General features: G+C 39.0%; 1 protein-coding gene across 1 annotated transcript; it reads left to right on the plus strand.

The window, feature by feature from the left end:
• The first annotated feature begins 6,513 nt into the window (after positions 1-6,513).
• On the plus strand, positions 6,514-22,220 carry evpla (envoplakin a). Its single transcript, XM_046869364.1, has 22 exons — positions 6,514-6,797; positions 9,737-9,836; positions 9,974-10,128; positions 11,009-11,132; positions 12,110-12,241; positions 12,461-12,502; positions 12,704-12,865; positions 12,954-13,061; positions 13,385-13,480; positions 13,877-13,987; positions 14,213-14,359; positions 14,778-14,932; positions 15,102-15,199; positions 15,331-15,503; positions 16,006-16,184; positions 16,311-16,449; positions 16,594-16,787; positions 16,897-17,047; positions 17,178-17,261; positions 17,360-17,467; positions 17,579-17,671; positions 18,146-22,220. The coding sequence occupies exons 1-22, from the start codon at positions 6,739-6,741 to the stop codon at positions 21,542-21,544; spliced, it is 6,009 nt and encodes a 2,002-aa protein (XP_046725320.1). The 5' UTR covers positions 6,514-6,738; the 3' UTR covers positions 21,545-22,220.
• Positions 22,221-22,248: the final 28 nt, after the last annotated feature.

Here is a 22,248-nt window from a genome sequence, read left to right on the forward strand (position 1 = left end):
AGCCGTCACAATTTGGCCTTCGTCAAATTCGCTCAAATCCTTACGCTTTGCCCATTTTCTCCTTCTTTTAACACATCATAAAGGTTTACTTGCTGCTTAATACACTGAACAAAATTATAAACACTTTCGCCCTCAATGAGCTGAACTTGAAGATCTAAGACTTTTTCTATGTACACAAAAGGCCTGTTTCTCTCAAATATTGTTCACAAATCTGTTTAAATCTGTTAGTGAGCACTTCTCCTTTGCTGAGATAATCCATTCACCTCACAGGTGTGGCATATCAAGATGCTGATTAGACTGCATGATTACACAGGCATGGCCACAATAAAAGACCACTCTAAAATGTGTAGTTTTACTGTATTGGGGGGGTGTACTCAATTTTGTGAGATGCTATGCTACAGGAACAGGAAGTACAGTACAGTAAAGCAAGAAAATGCCGATGTCATGGGATTTTTATGCCCTTGCCAATAGACTGTGCATCTGCCCAAGTTACTACTGTCACTGTAAACAGCAGATGATCTGATTAAGTTTGAAATCAATCCACACAGAGGGAAAGTAAAAGGCAGATGTCTGAAATAGTTTTTCCTTCATAGCTTCATGAATGATTTTGAGGGTTTTTCAAAACAAAAAGGACTATTAAGTGGAGGACTGCCTATAGACACATTTGTCCATGTACATGGTGAACAGGTAGAGTAATTAGTCTATTTAAAGACAGAAAGAGGAGGTTTATTTTTATGACCAGTGTGCAGGGCAAATATGCATTTCATTTCATGTACTGAGGGAAGGTAGGGCCAGTCAAGAAATAAATAAGACCAGTGTTTATCAGTGCATCCCTAAGCACTGCATTTAATTTGCCAGTAAAATGCTTGTCACACACAGATTGATGGTTGCAATATACATTATATTATTTTTGAATCTCCGCTCACATCCATTCATTAATTTGGAGCTAAATAAATTGAAGCTTTATACCAGATTAAGTTCCAGCACTGACATGGACATTTTTCAAAGCCATACATCACCCTCTCAGACATATGTCTTGTTTTAACTAGTTGATTTTGTAGATGTAATTATAGACTGTAACGTTAATTTGATTTCAGTTTGTGCGGTCGGCAAATACACGTTTCAGGACTGACTGTAACAAATAGACATGAATAGGGAGGAAGTACTTTTCCTTGGGTTATTCCTCCCTATTCATGACCATATTCATATTTAATAAAGGTATTATATTCGTGGCTTGAATGACCCTACTTTTCCTCAAGGAAGGCATGGATCTCTGCTCTGGGACACCTGCCATGAAAAACTTTCTTAATCAGACTCTGTGCCTACCAGTTCACCTTTAACATGGACAATGTTTTCAATGGGCAGTCCCCCACTTGATAGCCATGTTAGAGGTTTTATTGGAAAATGCTAATGCTGGCAGATACAGGAACCCAGTGATGGGAATCTATCATTGGGGTGGTCCTGAAGAGATTGAAAACAAGTCTTGCATTCACGCATTATAGAAATCAAGCAGGGAATTAATACCAGTTGCTGATGTCCAAAGAGTCTAGTGTGGGCCTTTTTTTTTTTTTTTTGCAAACGGTGTAGACGAGCAAAGTCCTGGTGGCTGATTCAAGCACTAGTGAGGAGAAGGAGATAGGGTGTGGTAGGAGTTGGGACAGGGTTATGAACAGTTGCAGCGACAGAAAGAGAGAAAAATACAAGAGGTTAAACCACACAGAGAGAAATTCAATTATTATATACAGTATATCATATATATCAATCTTGAAAATCTATTGCACTGTTTTCTTTTTATCTATTTGTTTATGCAATCTGTAACACAAGATTTAGCTATACAAGTGTGACCCTGTTTGTTATGCAAGTAAGTCAACTTATACTTAAACTTTCATTTGAGTTCAAAGTTCCCAAACTCTGTGCATTTCTATTTTTAGTCTATGGTTTGTCCATGTACAAGGCCTGAGAGACCATCCAGTGATTACTAGACTAGTCAATTTTAACAATTTGCATATCATTCTTTCTGTGTCTAAACATTTATTGTTTCTTCATTGACTGTCTCATTTTTCTGTTTCCCCTCCCAGAATTCCAACACAGATCTTTATCATGGTGGCCTAAGACACACATTTTTCACATTCCTCAACATACATAGCTGCCAAGTGATTTCTGGGCCTGAAGCAAACCCAAACAAATGAACCCACACCCTCTTGATTTGATCAATAAGTAAAACACCAATGCCTGCAAGCCTGGGATGAATTTATTATACATGCATGAAATATGGATTTGGAGTACAAAAGTTTATTTTTGTACTTTGATAGTTTTGTACTTCGATAAAATCAGTTTTTTTGAGAAGGCATAAATTTTGAGATCAATTCTTTATTGGAACGTCTCTAAAGAGACACGAGATCCTCATCAGCATCGGAAGTTCCTTTCAATTCAATTTATTTTCATTTGTATATCCTTTGCAAAGTATTACCAGTTCTTCAAGGAATTAATTAAACATGATAAAGTAAAGCAGCATTAAATTCCTTTGTGCTTGTTACAGAAATGTATATCGTGCATTGGCGGTAAACGAAATATTCATCTACCTTAAATGATATCTTCTTCTTCTTCTTCATTCGGCTGCACCCATTAGGTGGTGCCACAGCGGATCATCCGTGTCCACACTACTCTGTCCACTACATCTGCCTCTTTTAAACCTACTATCTGCATGTCTTCCCTCACCACATCCATAAACCTCCTTTCTCTTTTCCTCCTTCCTTGCGGCTCGATCCTCAGTGTTCTTCTACCGATATACCCCATGTCCCTCTTCTGCACATGTCCAAAACATCTCAATCTCTCTTCAGTTTGCCTACAGAGCAAACAGGTCTGTGGATGATGCAGTCAACATGGGACTGCATTATATTCTGTAACATCTTGATAGACCTGGACCTACACAAGGATCTTGTGTGTAGTCTTCAGTTTGGCCTTTAATACCATCATTCCTGACCTTCTCTCAGCCAAACTGACCAAACTTGCTAGGCAAACTCACATCCTGGTCTCTCACTATCAGCACTGGTGCTCCCCAGGGTTGCGTTTTCTCTCCCACTGGTCTTCTCCCTATACACAAATGACTGCTCCTCTAAAAACCCCTCTGTCCAGCTCCTGAAGTTTGCAGACCACAGTAAAGTCAACAGCCTAATTCACGATGTATTAACTAAAACATGGCTGCAGTATTTTGAGAGCCAGGTTCAGATCTTTACCATTTGAGCTCATTTGTTTCCCTGATCAAAACTAAATTTTGTTTTATTTTAAAACATTTACATGACTTCCACGAGCATCAGATTCACAAGAAAGAATGTGTAACACTGCTGAATAGAAGATATTCTCAGGTAGGAGACACACCCCAAGATGGTATTCTCCAAGAAACACACTCCCTCACTATCATAGTAACTGCATGTTACAGCTGCTTTTGAACAAATACCTCATTTACAAATGCTGGCAGTGAAAAATGGAGTTGTTCAAGGTAGAGTGAGTGTCGGAATGAAAGCAAAGTCGAAAGGAACGGAAAAAAGGCTTAAAGATCGATCATCAGGAAATGCAAACACTAAACTGTACTTTTAAAATTACAAATACTTCGCTTGATTATAAATACAGTGAAAGTAAAAGTACTCATTTTGCAATTCCAATTCAGTAAAAAAGAAAAGTAGAAAATAATTCCTTTTAAATCTAAGTATGTATCAAAAGAGGCACTGAATTATGAGAAATTATTGTTAATATCTGATGCAATTCAATATTACATTAACCTGCACATTAGGAGATCTACTGACAGGTTAACATTTAGTGCAAATTTTGTATTCAGTTTAAAGGTTACTGTCTATTTAATACAGAAATTACGATATTATGCATTAGAATTGAATGAAGTAAAAGTTTCCCAAAAGGCAACACTCTGATTATGAACAAAATACAGAAATGAAGCAACATTGGCCACCACTGATTCCTAATAGCTTTAACAGTGTTAACTTTTCGGCCTGAGGTGTTTGCTATCTCTAACTGAAGGGCAAGTGATTTTCCCATAATGATCTAAGATATGAATCAAACTAAATGGTAATTTTTTAAAATAATGAAGGTCAATAACACAAATTTAAAAAATAATAATTCTGAATTCACAGATACATTTATTTTGTGTTTTTGTGTGTAACATTGCATGGTGTATAATTATTAAAGGCTGTCTTATTATTATTATTATTATTATTATTATTAATAACATTATTATTATTTATTTTTATTTCATAAAATTGAATCATGTTTAAAAAAAGAAGTGTGTGTGGGAACATGTTATCTGGTATAACATATGTGATAAGGTAAACTAATGTGTAATCATAAAACTAATGTATTCATTAAGGAATATTACATTATATATTATTATTTGCAAAAATGGTGTGATGTAAAAAGATTAAAACACTTTAAGATACTATCATGGCTTCGTTCAGTCACATACCTTCACTGGATCAAACTGAAGGTGGAGTTTGTATTTAAATTGTCATGTGTACATGATGCATTAGGCTCAGGATATTATTATGATGTTGATTTTTTTTTAGAACTTAGGAAGCAGTAATTGGACTCTGACTGGACTGTCGCAAGTCAATTTTGCAGGAGGACCAACCTATCACATGCCCCCATTATTTGTATTTTTTTTGGACTCTCCACATGACTGCATGGCATTGAATAATTGGTCATTTACGTATTACATATGATTACAGTATGAAAGGACAAATTCCCGGTGCACTCTCATAGATTGTGGACAGATTGAGAGCGCTAGTGAAAGAAGGGAGTGAGAGGAAAAGAGAGATGGCTTGTGACTCACACTTACCCACCCAGATGAGTGAATGTGCTTGAAATGCAGGCTTTCTGCCACAGCCCAGCTGAAAGAAAGTGGCTGCGCGACATTCCAAAGCATAAGCCGCCCTTGATTTAACACACACTACATTCATAACAAATGTGTGAGTAATGTATGAATGTGACTTTTAAAGAAGTATTGGAAAAAATAAATCTCATCCTGGTCAGAGTTGAATTTACCTTCAATTTATTTTTATTTGTAGAGCGCTTTTAACAATGTACATTGTCTCACAGCAGCTTTACAAAGATAAAGCGGTAATAAAAAGTGTCTAAGTTTAGTGCTTATAATTTGTTCCTTATAATTAAAGTGTATCCCTAATAAGCAAGTCTTAAGAGGAACCAGACACAAAAAGCGAACCCATTTTTATGTGGGTGGCACTGAATGTCCATTCGTTAGGTACTTAAATGCAAAACCTGTGGTCCTGAACCATTGTAGTAGACTGTTGATATTATTAGAGTCCAAATCCATCCTAAATGATCTGGAAACACTTGGTGCGAGGTGGGAACACACCCTGGATGGGGATGCCAGGCCGTCTTAGGGCAACTTCACACAATGATTCACACACTCATTCACATCTAGGGCCTATTTATCCTAGCTGATTAGTTACCAGCTTGTTTTGGGGAGGTTAGAGGAAACCAGAAAACGCAGCAGATCCCCAGATAACATAGGGGAGAACATTTACAGAATGAATTCATCCAGTTTGCCAATCATGTGGCAAGAACACATCACATACAGTCATGCAGATACAGGTCAATGGCTTCTGTTAATTTTATAACAAACATCAATGGGAAAAATGGGAAATGGGGATGGGAAAAAAGTGAGCTCAGCATCATGGTTGAAGAAACTCCTTGTTGATGAGAGAGTGGTTTACTGCAAATCAATTAACCAGTCTGTATAAAGCGGTTTCCAGGACACATTCCAGAAGTGGCAGGAACACTGGGAGCGCTGGATTGCTGTGTAAGGGTAATATTTTGAAGATGATAGTATGTAAACATACATATATAAAGTACTTTCTTGTAAACAGAGCTAGTTTTAAAACTTTTTGATACCACCTCGTGTGCTAAGCAGAAAAGCATCTCAAAACTTGCAACAACCGAACGGTCCAGAAGGATGGGCTACAACAGAAGTCGTCTACGTCGGGTGGACTTCGGGGGTCCTATTTCTTTCAACAGAGAACATGAATCCTGGGGTAAAGTGGCCACTAGATAATTGAAGCCTGTATTAACATGTTTGATTGCATAGATACTGAAACAAAATATTGCAGCTGATTAGGTTTTATTTGAAGAAGCTTCAATTGAATATTCTTTGGATGTTTATTAGTTCTGAGTGGAACCTTTTTTTTTTTTTTTTGGAAAACCTTTTATAAAGTTCTAAAATGTAGGTTTTTATATAACTAGCACAGTCATCAGAATGAGGACATGCATACAACATAGGTTTTGGCGATTCAAGCACATTTCTAGAAGGCATTCTCTATTGGCCCACATTGTGAATGTATGACAAACCACTGTGTATGTTTGTATGTGTGTGTGAGAGAGAAATGGGAGTGTAGAACAGGTCTGCCCGGTCCCTCGGTACGCCTGGGTGTCGTCCGACACTTGTCCCTCAGGGCGGAGCAGAGACAACCAAATATCTCCATCTTTTACCAGTTTGCGACACTCTTCAGGAGACACACACCACTGGAGACGCACAGAAGGTGTGTGCGTGTGTGTGTGTAAGTGGGTACCCATGCATGATTGAGACAAGACAAAAGACTGCGCAGACGAGGAAGCCGAACAGTGTGAGACGGATTTAAGTCCGGAGAGAACTGAGAGAAATATACACATCTAAACAGCAGGTGACTTTTCACCTCACGCTGAACCTGCAGGATGTTTAAGAAGACCCCCAAGGACAGCAGCACCCTCAAGGGTTCGTCCAAGATGACCAAGTGAGTGTGTTAGTGAGTGCGAGTTAGTGACTGATTTTGAGGAGGTGCTTGTAACTGGAGCTCAGGTGGAGGCTAAAGTCGGTCAGCTCTAAGCTGCTCGGGTTTATATCACAGATCTCACACTTGGCCTTCTCCTTCAGTGTGTGGAGTAGGACATGGAGAAGATCATCTTTAACCGGTCTTAATCTATGCTCCGTTTCTGTTTAGTTATTCAAAGTAGATATTCCATGTTCTGTCATGTATCTGTCAGAGAATGTATGTTAGTTAGATGGTAAATTGTGGAGGTGGGGGAATAATGTCCTTTATGGCTCATCTTGGGTCAAGTGTTTCATTCCAGATGCTCATTTAGACTTAATCATGGGTGTCAGTCATCAGACCTACCTGGGCATAATTATAATGTTGTAGTTTGGAGCTTGACACCTCCTTCTCACAAAATCCGGTCTCTTTTCTTAGATACGTCTTTTACTGTCAGTGTGTGTCAGTGTGTAGAGATCATTAATGAAAAGATTTCTTGCGCATAACCCTTGACAAGTTACCTGGTCTTCCACTGTATCCTTATGGAGGTGGTGTTGTAAGCATGAGTTCACATTGCTTTGTAAACTTTGTAAAAAAACCTTTAATGACGAGTGGGCTCCAGGAAGCACCATGACACTGCAACCTCTTTAATCGGAACTAAGTCTCAGTAAATGGAAGAGTTAAACCAGGGAACAGTCATCATAATGAATCCACTCTTTCCTCCAATAAGTGTTGGCAGAGCTCTTAGTCATGGTCATGCAGCTGTAGCTTTTCCAGAGGAACTTGCTCCTTCAGTTTGCAGTATACAGCAAATAGTGTACACCTGGTTTTCCTGATGCACCTCAGGCCTTTATGTTTGGTTTGAGAAATACAATTCCAAGAGGGTTTTTTATTTATTGAACAATTGTTTCTAACACAGAACACTGAATGTCAGGATTGAATTTGGGCCAATACGAGGCTGAGATGATATATAGGTGCAGGATGTAGGTGCAAGCCGAGAGCCTGGATGAGACTCATTGCACACAACCCTCCAGGATTAGCTAGTAACATCATATACTTTTCATATGTTTGGAAGAACAAACTAAGTGGGACATTCAGTGTATGGGGAGCAAATCATGGCCAGTAGGTCTTGATGAAAGGAAATACTCCAGAAAATAAATCATGTACCTTTTTCTGTTAAATGGAATCCAAATAAATTGGGTAAAAGTTCTATGAGTAAAAAAAAAAATACAAACTTTGAAATAACGTGACAGGTACATCCCGAACATTATTATATCAGAAACACGGCATCAAAAACAGAAACTGACAATTTCGTAAATAATTTGTCATACAAAAGGTAGAATAACAGGAGCGAGTTGCCTTGACAGTTGTGTATCACCACAAACATTTTCCGTTTGCATTTGTTTAGACACACCTATTGTGTAACCACCAAAAATATCTTCACCCGAATATGTATCATGTAATCAGGTTCAACAAGTGTATTTGAAGATCAAATAGAATAGTGCAAAATGCAGCGTAATTGTGTTAAACATGTTTGACATTCTCAGAAACCATGTAGCTCCTCTGGCTTCGGAGAACATAGGAGTTTTTCTCCCCCTTAGATCTTTGTCCAAGGGAGGCACCTGCCAGGGTGGGTACAGAAGAGAAGCGATGGCCTATGACAAGAGGGCGGTGGAACATTGTTAGCATTGTTGAGAAGGAACAAAACCAGCTTTGTCAATGAATGGGGGAAAAATGATTACACTGCCATTTGGTCTCGATTTATCTCACTGGGATTTGATTGCTGGTGTTTTCCGAGAGGTTTGGTTTAGAGCGAGGGTGTGTAAAGGTATTCGTCAGGCCTTATCATGTTTTCGGCTTTAGCGCTCTACATAAGTTTACCAAAACAGTGCAATGGACGGTTAGTTGAAGTGTGGGTTAGGATGGCAACAAAGTGGTGGGCGTGGGATATTTTCACTCTCGGGCAGAATGAACTGCAGGACAAAATATCTAATGTGACTGTGACATTAAAATTAACAAAAGGTAGTGTATGCCCATATAAGGTATGCATAAGGTATACTCTGAATGACAAGAGAGACAAGTGAGCTAAAGCTTGATTGAGAGATATGACTGAGAATGAGAGACAGCTACAAACTGATAGAGTTATTACACCAAGAGAAAGTAGAGAGGGGAGGGGAGGTTATGAATAACAGACATTCCCTGAATTCATTGAACCCAGGTATCTGTAGTCTTGTTGTCCCCACACCCAAACTGCACATACCAGCTAAACATGTCAGAAATAACGTCAAACCTGTTCGAAGGCCACGTCTCGTTCTGCCACTTGGCCACATATACATGACGCCTATACTTTGCTGGTCGGATTCGTTTTCTAAAGTGATAAAATGGTGTTTAATGATTATTAACTGCAGCAGCACCACTATATTTGATCAATCCAAGTCATAAAACCAGACACACACCAATTACACAAACATTAACATCAATCTACACAGCAGTCGTATTAATTAAAGGGACCATGCACAAAATTGTGGCTCTCACATCGAATCCTTTTTTTTTTACTTTACTTCCTGTTTTTGATTGTAAAAGCCATGCATGGCATCTCCTCAGTCTGGGACCCTGAGCAACCAGGACCTGTGTGCTGCCCAGTTATTCACACAGACAATCATGTCGTTACACATTTACACATGTATTATATCGCTGCTTTTTTCCCCCAAGACAAAAGCCAGCACCTCCTAAATTTTCTGAAGTGACAGTGTTTCAAGTATGCAACCCGATCATATGACATCATCGTTCTTTCTTCCGCTGTGTAAACCGGGCAGCATTCTGAAATGTTACACCAACAACTGATTACTATTTTGAAAGCACCAATCCTGGGTGAATACCGAAGGAAAAAGTCTGACCATGATCTACAACCCTGATTTCTACAGGTCTCAGGTGAATGACTTGACCTTGCTGATAGCACGAATGCAGAAGAATGCTGACATAGTGGAAAAAGACGTGCTGAGGGCTGAAGACCTGCTGGTCATCGTAAGTCAATGTTGATCTCTATCTCTCCCTTTTAAAATATGTCTCATTCTCAAGCTATTTCTTGTTCTTTGCCATCATCTATTTCTTATAAGAATGCAAGTCATCTTTAGGTAATTTCTGCCTCTGTGTGTTTTCAGGATGCCGAAAATGACAAGAAGAACATTCCTTTTAAACACCAGAAAGAGAACTCTGAATGTTTGTCTGAGGCTGAAGGGCTCCTCAAGGATCTCTTTCTGGATTTGGACAAAGCCAAGAAAATGAAACATCCTCAGACAGGAGAGATCGAGAAAGAGTGAGTACAGGAACACCATTAGTTAAAGGGACGATTTTTCCATAATGTGTTTGGAAATTGGGTCTCGATTTGTAAATATATTCTTCAAACTGCATCCAGTTTTTCAGAAACATCACACAGACATGTTTTGTATGAACAGAAAATAAGACAGGTTCACAAAAAGCGAACAAACTTCACCATGTTGTGGTATCAATCCATGTATGAGAACAAGAGGAGGGATTGTTTAAACACAGGCACAGTGTGTTACAACATTATACAACACACCCACTATAACTGCCTCTTGGAGTGTGAGGGTCCTTCTAAAGCCATCAAGACGAACAATATTTCTGTAATACTTTAACAAATACAGAAACAAATTTCAACAGTGTAATCATTTCTATGTTTAACTCAATTGCATTTTTTTTATAATTCGTAAACCTTTAATTCTTTTTTGAAAATTGCACTGCAAACCAAAATTATAATTTTTTTTCTCTAGAATATGAATATAATATATAACTATCTGATAAACATTATGTGTATGTAAATTGATAAAACATTACTATTTAATGTGCCACACTGCATATATTTTATTTATCATACCCTGGGTACGTTGTCCTTTATTTCTACCTTGAAAATGTATTTAATTAATTTAATTTTGAGAAATGCAACAATGACAATTCTAATACACAGAATTACTGTAGCATTAATACAATTCTATTAGATCTAAATGGATTGCAAACTTGATCCACTCTCACACTCTCATCCTTTAATAAATGACCACTAGATGGCGCACCACGATTACTTTTTAAAATATCGTTTAAAAACAAGAAAAATGTCTGTCACATTTGTGTATCATCTTTGTTCAGTATGGCTTATAGGTCGCTTTGTATTTGTGTGATAGTGTGAGTCGACTTCATGATCGCTGGCTGAAGGACTGCGTGTTTTACCGTGACCTGTACAAGCAGATAAACGAGATCGGCATGCAGCCGCGCATCAACTGGATCCAGGTGTTCAACCAGAAACAGGTAAACAGTAAAAGGTGGAAATTACTCCTTCTCCAAGGTCACCATGTCCTTGAGTCGTTCCTTGATCAAACTCACCAAGTCACAAATTGTTGGAAAGTATGTAAAGATTGGTTCAAGTGTCTACTCACCTCATACCACAGATTTTTTTTCTAAACAGTCAATACTGACCCATTCTAAAGGCTGTTCATATGCCATAAAACATATAGAAACAGCTTTGCTCCTGACTGTGACACCACATCAACAACTGCATGCAATGTCTGCCATTTAATTCCTGGTGTATGCTGTAACTTTACAAACCAGAACATATTAGAACGAGTGCATTGATATGAACCATGCAGGTGAAATATGAAAAATCTATCAACACATTTTGATCAATCAGGATTAGAATTGTGCATGTTCAATGCAGGGCACCGTTCAATATTAATATGATCCAACACCGACTGATATCATGATAACATCCGCAGTCATGTTAATCCTGTGTGGGTTTCTGCAGTTTATTTAACGTTTATGAAAGGAGTCTCCAGTGTCAGTATGATCCATAATTACAAATCTACAAATAGATGAAACAAACAACATATTATACTTTGGTTAACATAAAAAAACTGCAATCAATATATATAATACACAAAAATAAATATTGTTAACTAGACCCTCTGTGTCTACCTAACAATATGGTATTATCATTTAATATTACAGTTTAAAATGTGTCCAAAATATCTCTCCATTTAGGTTATATATAAATAAAAGCTGCTATAGCCATATATAGGGCTTGGAAATATGATGTCACACTAGGAAATTAAAATGAATACATAGTGTATATGAACTAATACAAGGCATTCATGTTAGTAAGTAGTGATATGGTTTTGATATCATTTATTGTGAAATTAAGGGCAATTATTGGTTTGTTTGTTTTCAGGACTTTCTACTATTAGCATCTGAGGCTTTAATCTATATATATATGTGTGTGTGTGTTGTAGAAAGATGTAAACTCAGAAGCTTATGGGCCCACCATGGCTGAGCTGGAGAAACAGATTGCAGCCCACAATATACTGCACAAGGAGATCGAAGCCTACAGCACTCAGCTCAGCCCAGACAGCACCAGCTCTAAGGTCAGCCATTGTAACCCTAACAACTCGCACAGACCAAACGTCAGATATCATTCTTTAAATAAGCAGTTGATAATTTCGAGAGAAATCTGACATCCGTGAGGCAATATTTAGACTTCTTGTGATAACCTACCGCAGATCTGCAATAGATTCTGAACAAATCAATGGTGATTGATTGATTGATTTTATTATTTATCTATTTCTTATTCTTTATTGTGTTAGGAGGAATATGCTGACCTCAAGAAGCAATACGCGAATCTCTTGGTAAGACGTTTAGGCAAAATCTTTTCAATAAATGCATGCCAAAACCTGTATTCTTTGATAAACTTTTACAATAAATTATGTAAATGAAGTAGTTCAAATTGACGTAAAATTGTTTTTTAACAATAATATTTTCTATCAAAAATGGCAAACTAACTTGGCCCGTGCATACACGTGTGCGCAATTTTTGTTGTGGCCGTGCAGGACAACTCAAAATGGCGCCATCACTACCTGAACAGCCTGTACGAATACATGCAAAGCTGTAACAAAGAGGTAGCGTACCTGTCTGACGAACAGGCCAAGATCCTCCAACAGGACTGGAGCGACCGCATGGTGGATCCTCCGGACGTCCGTCGTCGCTACGAGGTGGGGCCTAGATCCACATCGCCATTCTTTCCAATCTCAGTAAAAGCTATAATTGACAGCTTTTTTTGCTTTGTGGTTTTTGCTGTAGAACTTTAAAAACAACAGCCTGCTCTCTCATGAGACCGAGGTGAACAAACTGCAGGATGATGGAGAACGTCTGATTGAGATGAAACACCCCGCACCAAACACCATTCAGGTGAGAGGAATATATTACAAAGATTTGAATTAGAACCGATACAACAATATAGAAAGGTACAAACACTCATGAATCATCAGAGGTCAAGAATTCCATAGTGCTGGATTGGTGGAATTTGGTATAAATATGCTTGGTTTATGAGATTCACATTACAATGTGAAATTTCTCTTTTTGTGTTGTTAACTGATATCACAGCGCTGTATGTGTCCTTCATATTCTTTGTTGCTGGGACCAACAACACCAGCACTGACTTTAGCGCTAATCACTGATTTACAGCATCGGTGTCAATTTCAGCATGTGTAAGCTTTTTTATTATGCTTCAGGGCCACAGAGACACGCTGAGGAACGAGTGGCAGAAATTTCTGAACTTGTGCATCTGCCAAGAAACACACCTGGACAATGTGGAGGAATACAAAAAGGTAAGTTGATACAGGAGGAGTGCAGTTGAATGAGCAGAGCACCTCGAGCAAATAAAAAACTGATCTGAGCAGCAATCTTGAGTCATCTTCGATGCCCTGGATGTGGGGAATTGTCAGGGATGGTTGGCATATTGTCATATCGGAAATTCCCTAATAGGAATTGTCTCATGGGGTGGGTTCATGGTGGGGACAAAATGCCTAGATGGCTAATTTTCAACACAGCCTGTGATTTAAGGACCATGCATATAAAATTATGAGCTATAAAAGAAGTTTGTTAAAACATATATGAGATATATATATATGTTCCAATTAATGCAATATATTTACTGTATAAAAATATTTAATGTACTATACTGTAGATATCAATTAATTTTAACTGTCTTCTCTGTCCCACAGTACCAACTGGATTCTGAGACCTTGTCCGAATCGTTAACAGGCCTCAGTTCCACTTTGGACCCCAAATCTCTGTCAAAAAAGACTAACACAGAGACTCAGCTACAGCTGGAGGTAAGAAAATCCTTTACAAATGTATTTAATTTATTAAAATATTTAAATGAAAGAGTTCTGTAGTCATGAAGCTACTTGGCTTGAATGTCTGCTGTAGTGCACACAGGTATTTCAGAAGTGTACTATGTATTAAATAGTGCTCTATGAAATGAGTAAGGTGTGGTTCAATCTTAATTTTTGTTCTACCCTCAATCCCTCATTCCTCACTCTCACTTTCTCTCTCAGGCAGAGGAAAGGCCTCTTCAACGCTGTGAGCAACTCTTAGCGGATCTGAGAAAGCGCAGTACCACCATCGCTCCCCTAAAACTCCGTCGCACCACCCCGAGCCGACCCACCACCATCGAGTCTTTGTGTGACTGGAGCACACCCAAGGTATCCTAATTGAACACACTTCCCACAGGAGCGTTTACGTTCATTCACATTCATTCAGCGGGCAAATGAGACTGAAACTCACAAGTCGATGTGCAAACTTACTGAATGTCAAAAACTGCCATACACACTCACCCTCACAAGTATGTACACATGACAGGGTCGAAATACCAATCATTATTTAATAATTTAATATTCATTGAGAATTTGCAAAACAGATTGCATCAATTATTTAACTATTAATCTGCAGCTCCCTTTTCAATGTACCAGTCTGGATCAAAACCTTTTCTACAGCCTTGTTCTAGTTTGAAACGTTTTAATGTTTTTTAAAGGCGGTCAAAAGTTTTGACAATTTTAATATAAGCTTTCTTCTCACATTGCGTATTCTATGCATTCTCACTCACTTATTTTCAATGTCCAGACCTCCATATCCAGAGGCGAGAAGTTCACCTTGAAATCCAACAGCAACTACGCAAACTGGGAGGTGCATACGAGTAACGGGTCCCTTGAATCCTACCCTGGAGTGTGCTTCCTGATTCCTCCACCCGACACTGAGGCCATTGACAAAGTGGATCTGTAAGTCTGATTTTTGGAATTAAAAAAAAAAAAAAAACGTGTGTTACATCATTTGTAATTGAAGTCCAACTCTGTCATGGGAGCATTTTAACGAAAAAAAAAGAAAAGACGGTAAACATGTTAATATAGATATTTTGTTAAACATTCCTGTGTGTGCGTGTGTGTGTAGGCTGGGCAAAGAGCTGGATGACCTGAAGAAAAGGCGTGCAGCAGTCAGGGCCTCACTGAAGACTCAGGCTCCTGAAGTCACACGAGCAGTGCAATCAGGTGAATATAACACACACTGAGCATATGTAGGCATACGGTATGCACACTTTGAGAGCACACATACACACACACACAGGGGAGTCAAATTACGCAAGAATATGCACATTAACCTGTATGCTTGTGTGCTCCAGTTCCTGTTTCGAAATCTCTGGAGAACCCTAAAGCTACTCAATATAGTGAACGTCTGAATCAGTTGGACAAAGACTTGGCTCTAGCAGAACAGGACATGCAGAGCCGAATGAGAGCTCCACTGGACAGCAGCAACCCTGCTGGAGATCTAGCAAATCGCCTGAAAGAACAAGAGGTAAGAATATCACCTAAAAAATTTCAATACTAAATAAATATATATATATGAATATATAAGAATAAATATATGTTCAACTGTATAGGATACCTTTGTATTCTGAAGCTTACAAGGCCCAAATATGTTCCAGCACAAATATACCTCTATGTACAAAAGGGAGATCCATTAAGACATGGTCTACCAAGGTTGTAGTGGAAGAACTTAAGTGGCCTGCATAGAACACTGATCTCAACACCTCTGGAACATTCCAGAAATTAGTGAATAAACCTTGCCATAAAAGTGGAGGTTTTTATAACAGCAAAGCTGGGACTCGATCTTAATGGGATGATGAAAAAGAACATGAAGGTGTGATGGTTAGTTGATAGCGTTATACTTTAATTTCTAATTAGAATTTCATGTGCCCAACTTCCAGAACTTTTAGGGTAAAATACTTTTAGGTGCATTAAAGCTGTGTTAAAGAGGAATTATTTTCAGTTATTTATCATTATTCTTGATTCTGCAGAAAGCTGCAGCAGCTTTGCGGCAGCTGGCGCAACAAAAGGCAGCAGTACAGAAAGATCTTGAGCCGCTCCTGTCCCAGGACTTCAATGGCCCTGTGTCATCCACTTTGCCTGAAAGATTGAGCCAGAGCAAAAACAAACAAGACAGCCTGGCTGGCCTTAATGACCTTTACACCAAGAAGTAAGTCATTATTATAGCTTATGACACTATAATTTTAATATAGAAATATAATTAATAGTGTATAGTCATATGTTCTACAGTATGCTTAAAAAAGATACCTGTATAATGAATAGATTTTTTTTGCAGAGCCAATGCATCCCTTAACTTGGAGAACCAAATAAGGAAGGTTGATGGAATTGTGTCCGGTTTTGAGAAGCAGCTGAGTAAACATGGTACTCTTGTAGATTTTCCCGATGCCCTCCCGAACCGCATTCACGACCTGCAAGTAAGCAAGGAACTTTAGTGTTTGTCCATCCAAATGAAATACTGAAGTTTTTAGTTAATTGTGTACTGCTTTGACATAAAAAAAACTTTAGCTAGTGGTCCATTTACTCCTGATATCTTGTTAACCCTTTGCCAACTTCCTCAGAATATGAAAAAAGATGTGGCTGCTGCCCAACCAGAGATGCAGAAGCTGAACAAGGACCTGGAGGCGACCGGAAAACTGTGCAGTTCCCTCCAGCAAGGATATCAGGAGTACTGCCCTGACATCCGCAGGCAGGAGTCTCAAGTCAAAAGCCTGCAGAACCGCTATGCTAACCTAAACAACCAGCTAGTCGATAGGTATGATGATCAAACGAATTCAAAGGAACTAGTACAAATTGTTCACTGAAATTTGTTCTCATTGAGTATGAGATTTTCTTTATTAATTATTGACATTAACTTTTTACAGGGAGAGTCTTTTACAAGGAGCTAGCACCAAGAATAATGACTTTCAGAACTCTGTCCAATCCCTCAACACATTCCTGGACAATTTGCCCAACAACAAGGTCAGGCCTTCAGATGGTTTAGCCGAAGTCAACGCAAAGCAGATTTCTCAAGAGGTCAGTGGACTTGATCAATTTGCACAATAAGTCCAACACTTCATCTGCCCAAATCACAGCTTGTGAACAGTTAGCATCCATGAGAATAAAACAAAAACATACAAAATAACTATGTCTGTTTTTTTCACAGAGAGTAGTTGAGGACATTAAAAGGAAAGGTTACGAAGTAGACAGGATGGCCGATCTCTCTCAGGATCTGCAAGATATCCTCAATGTAAGCTTGCGGTTATGTTTCATGTAAATGTGCCATTTAAACCGACCATGAATTCAACATGTGAAGTCAACATTTTCCTTTTTACCCATTCTTGATAGGAATATGACATTAACTCGGACAAGTACAGAGCCACTCTGAAAAACCCTGATGCAGCAGATTCTAGAAGGGTGTCCACCACTACTCTGACAGAGTCTGTGGCAAAACAGGTGAGACTATTTGAAGGGCGAACATCTTGTCACCTAACTAAATCAAATGCATTTTATGTTTTAATAATTTTTTTTTTCACCTTTTTTTCCACTTTATTTGTGCAATTATAGGAAAAAGCTCTAGTGAACCGCTACGCGAACACCGCAGCTGCAAATGATCAGCTTCTCAACCAGATGGACTTAGCCAAGAGCCTTCTTGCACAGGTATAAATCCACCACATTAAAAGTTACTTATGATGTGGGTCTCAGGATATGTTCTGAAAATGAGGCAAAATCTGGCAAATAAAACAACAAAAAACAAACCTAAGCTACATTTGTATTTGGTTAAAACATGGTTTCGGGAATGCAACTCAGCTGGCGTGTTAAATAAATATAGAAATAAATGATTAACAACCCAGAAAATAATTTTTAAGACAGTTTGAGACGGACCACATACTAGATAGATTCTTGTCATCACTGGGAATAATCTTACATACATGAAATAACAATTAGCCACAAAATGTACCACAGTCTTTTTATTTATTTATTTATTTTTCAACATAAAAAAACCCAGATTTGTCCTGCTTTATGATATAAATATGCTAGATACATTTTGGTTTTACTACTGAAAAATTAATACTGCTTTCACATTCAAGCAAGAATTTCTGAATGATTGTATGATCTGTTTTCCGTCTGTAGAAAGAGGAGAAAGTAGCCATGGTACAGCAGCAGCAGCAACTGCAACAAAAGAATATAGTAGAGAGTGATGGTCTACAGAGGAAACTTGAAGACGAGATCAGCAGGCGCAGTCAGGTTGAAACTGAGCTTAGAGTGTTCAAAGACAGGATGTTGTCGCTCAGGAGCAGAAAAGGTGTTGAACGTGTGGAAGAGAAGGAGATCCTACAATACTACCGTGACCCGAAGCTCGAGGCCGATTTGATTGACTTTCAGAAAAAAGTTCACGAAGAGGCCATGCGACGTACTGGAACCCAAAGTGAGATTGAGGTCCTCACCAGGAAGATTTCTAACATAGAAACAGAACTTAAGAGTGCTAAACCAAAACTGGTGACTAGAGAGGTGACCAATTATGAGAGGGACCCTCAGTTGGATGTGGAGGCTAAGAGGATACGAGATGAGATAAGCCAATTGCTGAATGAGGTCGAAGTTATACATAGTCAAGGAGGTCAACTGAAAACAGAGATGATTCTCTTGGAGCAAAAGAGGCCAACTATCAAAGAAAAGGTGGTACAGAAAGAGGTTGTTCGAGTGGAGAAAAATCCTGAGATGCTAAAGGCTGTCATGTCCTTTAAGAACGAGATTGAAGATGAGGGTGAAAGGGCCCGGTCACTAAACAATCAAATAGTCCAAACAAAGAGTCAAATTTCCAATCTTGAGAGACTCATACCTACCTTGGAACCCAAGTATGTGACTAAAGAAGTGAAGACGATTGAAAAAGACCCTGCACTCATTAGTGAGTCTAACAGGCTTCGATCTACTATAGATGAAGAGAGACACCAGAACAAACTGCTTCTTAATGAACTAACTGATCTCCGTGCACGGTATGTCCAAGTCGAACAGCTTAAACAAAAAATAGATGTCAAGGAGATTGTGAACGAAATCTTCAGGATTTCCCCAGAGACTGAAGCGGAGATAGTACGACTGAGGAGAGAACTCCAGGAGGCCGCCCGGTATAGTTCTGAATATGAAAGGAAGATTAAATTGGTGATAATGGATTTGGAATCTCTCCGCTCCCAAAAACCAACAATCGAGTATAAGGAAGTTGTTCAGGAGGTGGTGAAAGAAGAACGTAGTCCAGAGAATGTGAGAGAGATTCAAAAGCTTTCGGACCAAGTCTTTTCCCTGCAAAGAAGCTATACTTCCTTACAAGACGAGCTGAACCGTCTCAAGAGAGAGCGGGATGAACTGAGGACAGAGAAGTCGAAGATAGAAACCAAAGTGGTCACTAAAGATTTAGTCAAGTATATTAATGATCCGCTCTTGGAGAAGGAAGCAGAACGTCTAAGGAAGGAGGTACGCGATGAGGCGCAAACACGCAGAAGCATCGAGGAGATGGTCTTCGATCTTCAGAACAAATACATTCAGCTGGAGAGACAAAGACCGGAGGAGAAGGTGGTTGTTAAGGAAGTTTTGAGATTAGAGAAAGATCCAAGGCAACTTATAGAGCTTGAGAGGCTCGGAAGGACTCTGGATGAGGAAGTAAACAATCGTAGGAAAGCAGATCAGGAAGTGCAACGACTAAAAGCTCTAATAGAGGACAAGGAGAGGACTATTAGGGAAAGTGATGAGAGGCAAAAGAAGATCATTGTGGAGACTGAGTTGTCCCAAATTAAGTACCGTATCAGTGAGCTGGAGAATGCGCCACCACCAGTTCAGGAGAATATTGTTACAGAGAAAGTTATGAAAGTAGAAAAGGATCCAAAGCTGGAAAAACTGACCAGTGGCCTGAGGACGGACTTCGACAAGGAGAGCAATGAAGTGATGCGGCTGCAGCGAGACATTAGGAATTTGAAAATCCAGATTGAAATTCTACAAAAAGAGAAATCTTTCGAGAGAACAGTCTACAAAGAGGTGGTCAGGGTAGAAAAAGACCCTGCATTAGAGGCTCAGTTTTCTCGTTTGAGAGAGCAGGTGTTCCAGCAGAGAAATGCCAGGTTGGATGTGGAGGATGAAATCCGTCGCCTCAAGGAGAAACAGGAGCGACTGGAAAACAGAAGAACGACAACTTCTCAAGAGGAGACTAATCTTGTATATCAAAAGGATGCCCTTCTCAAAGAAAAACAGGATCTCCAGCGTCAACTGAAAGCTCTGGAAAACGACCAGAAAGAAATCAGCATCTCATTCCAGCAGCAGTCCAGGCTGATGAGTGAACGATCCCAGACGAACAGGCAGAAGAGCATAAAGATGGAGTCTGATGTTCAGCGCTTGGAGAGAGAGATTCTGGACGAGAAGGATAGGATTTACAAGCGAGAAAACGCCATCACAGAGCTCAGAAACAGCTTGAAAAAAGAGGAAAGTGCTTCAGAAACGCGTACGCAGGAGAAAAACGTCTCCACAAGAATTAGCATTCTGGACCCCGAGACTGGTAAAGACATGTCACCCTATGATGCCTACATTCAAGGGCTAATCGATCGCACCCAGTACATCAATTTGCAGGAGTTGGAGTGTGACTGGGAGGAGATCACGACAATGGGGCGTGAGGGGGAGACGTCTGTGTTGCAAGATCGCAAGAGCGGGAAGCAGTATTCCATCAAAAATGCTCTGAGAGATGGTAACCTGACTCAGTATCAATTACAGCAATACAAAGATGGAAAGATGCCAATCTCAGAGTTTGCCCTTCTCGTGGCTGGTGAAAAGAAGAAGTCATCTCAAATCATTTCAGCTACCACCCAAAGAACTTCACAGGCTCCTCCATCCTATACCAAAACCACCACCAGTTCACCTGAAGAGCTTCCTATTTGCGGGGTTTACGACAAAGATTCCGATTCATGCATTTCTGTGCGCTCAGCAGCGTCTCGACAGATGATTGATCCCACTACAGCCCAAAGGTTGCTGGAGGCTCAAGCAGTCACTGGTGGAATTGTGGATATTAACAGAAAAGAAAGATTTTCAGTCCATAAAGCAGCAGAACGAAGCCTAATTGAAGCCACCCAGCTGCAGCGGCTGCTCAATGCCCAGAAAGCCTTCACCGGGGTCGAAGATCCAGTTACTAAAGAACGTCTTTCGATTGGAGAGGCTGTTCAGAAAGGGTGGCTGCCTAAAGACACAGGCATGCGTTACATGGAGGTGCAGTACCTGACAGGTGGCCTCGTCAACCCCAACCAGACAGGCCGAGTAAAGATCGCAGACGCAGTCAAAAACAAAATGATCGACAATACGATGATGAGAGAGCTTCAGGAAGAGTCAAACTATGTGAAGGACATAGTGGATCCGATTACAAAGCAGAAAATCAACTACAAGCAAGCATTGGCACTCTGCAAGAAAGACCCATACACAGGCCTCCCAATGCTTCCTGCAACATCCAGAGATGCTGCCTACATCCCATCATACAAGAGCCACATGTCCACCAACTACTCTTAAGACATGTTTACAGCCAAAAATGAAGAGCATAGTCGTTTTTGAAGATTCCTTCAAATGAACTGTAATTTACTCTGTGCAAACCATTCATGTTTATAGTAATATTGTTCACATTACTCTCAGGGAAAACCCTGCCAAATCAGCCTACATTTGACATACATTAGAATTATTGCACACACAACAGTATCCTATTGTTAATCCTAATTATCACAGCCAATAGGGATTACTCAGCATTTTACTTATTCTGCTATCTGGCATGCACTGGCTTTTTTTTTACATTAATAATTATACTATTTTTAATCAAATGCTTTCATTTAAGGGCTTTTTATTTTTAAACTGCTGCCGTGGAGATGTGTTTACTTTTTATTTTATAATGTGGAAAAAAAAACTATATATATATATATATATATATATATATATATATATATATATATATATATATATATTATATATACACACACATTATTTTGTTTGTTCATTTGAAGAGCTTAATGGTTATAAGAAATACCTTTCAATGTTTATTTTACTTGGGATGTTGGGCTAGGAATTTTTTTTCCCTATTTGCTTAAAACTATTAAGAATTATTTAAATCTTGTTTTGATGATATTCACCCATCATGGCGATGTTGAAAAAAAATTGTTCATTTAAATGGTAAATAAAAAAAAATTAAAAAGTAAAATATCTTTTCTTGTTAATGGAAAAACAAA

Source organism: Silurus meridionalis, chromosome 1 (assembly GCF_014805685.1).
Source record: "Silurus meridionalis isolate SWU-2019-XX chromosome 1, ASM1480568v1, whole genome shotgun sequence".
In the NCBI taxonomy this organism is placed as follows: domain Eukaryota; kingdom Metazoa; phylum Chordata; class Actinopteri; order Siluriformes; family Siluridae; genus Silurus; species Silurus meridionalis.

Excerpts from the sequence above, each read along its gene's own strand:
- evpla (XM_046869364.1), top strand. The coding sequence starts at position 6,739 with ATGTTTAAGAAGACCCCCAAGGACAGCAGCACCCTCAAGGGTTCGTCC. Across the intron at positions 12,866-12,953 it reads ACGTCCGTCGTCGCTACGAG|AACTTTAAAAACAACAGCCT; the intron begins GTGGGGCCTAGA and ends TTTTTGCTGTAG. Across the intron at positions 16,788-16,896 it reads AACAACCAGCTAGTCGATAG|GGAGAGTCTTTTACAAGGAG; the intron begins GTATGATGATCA and ends AACTTTTTACAG.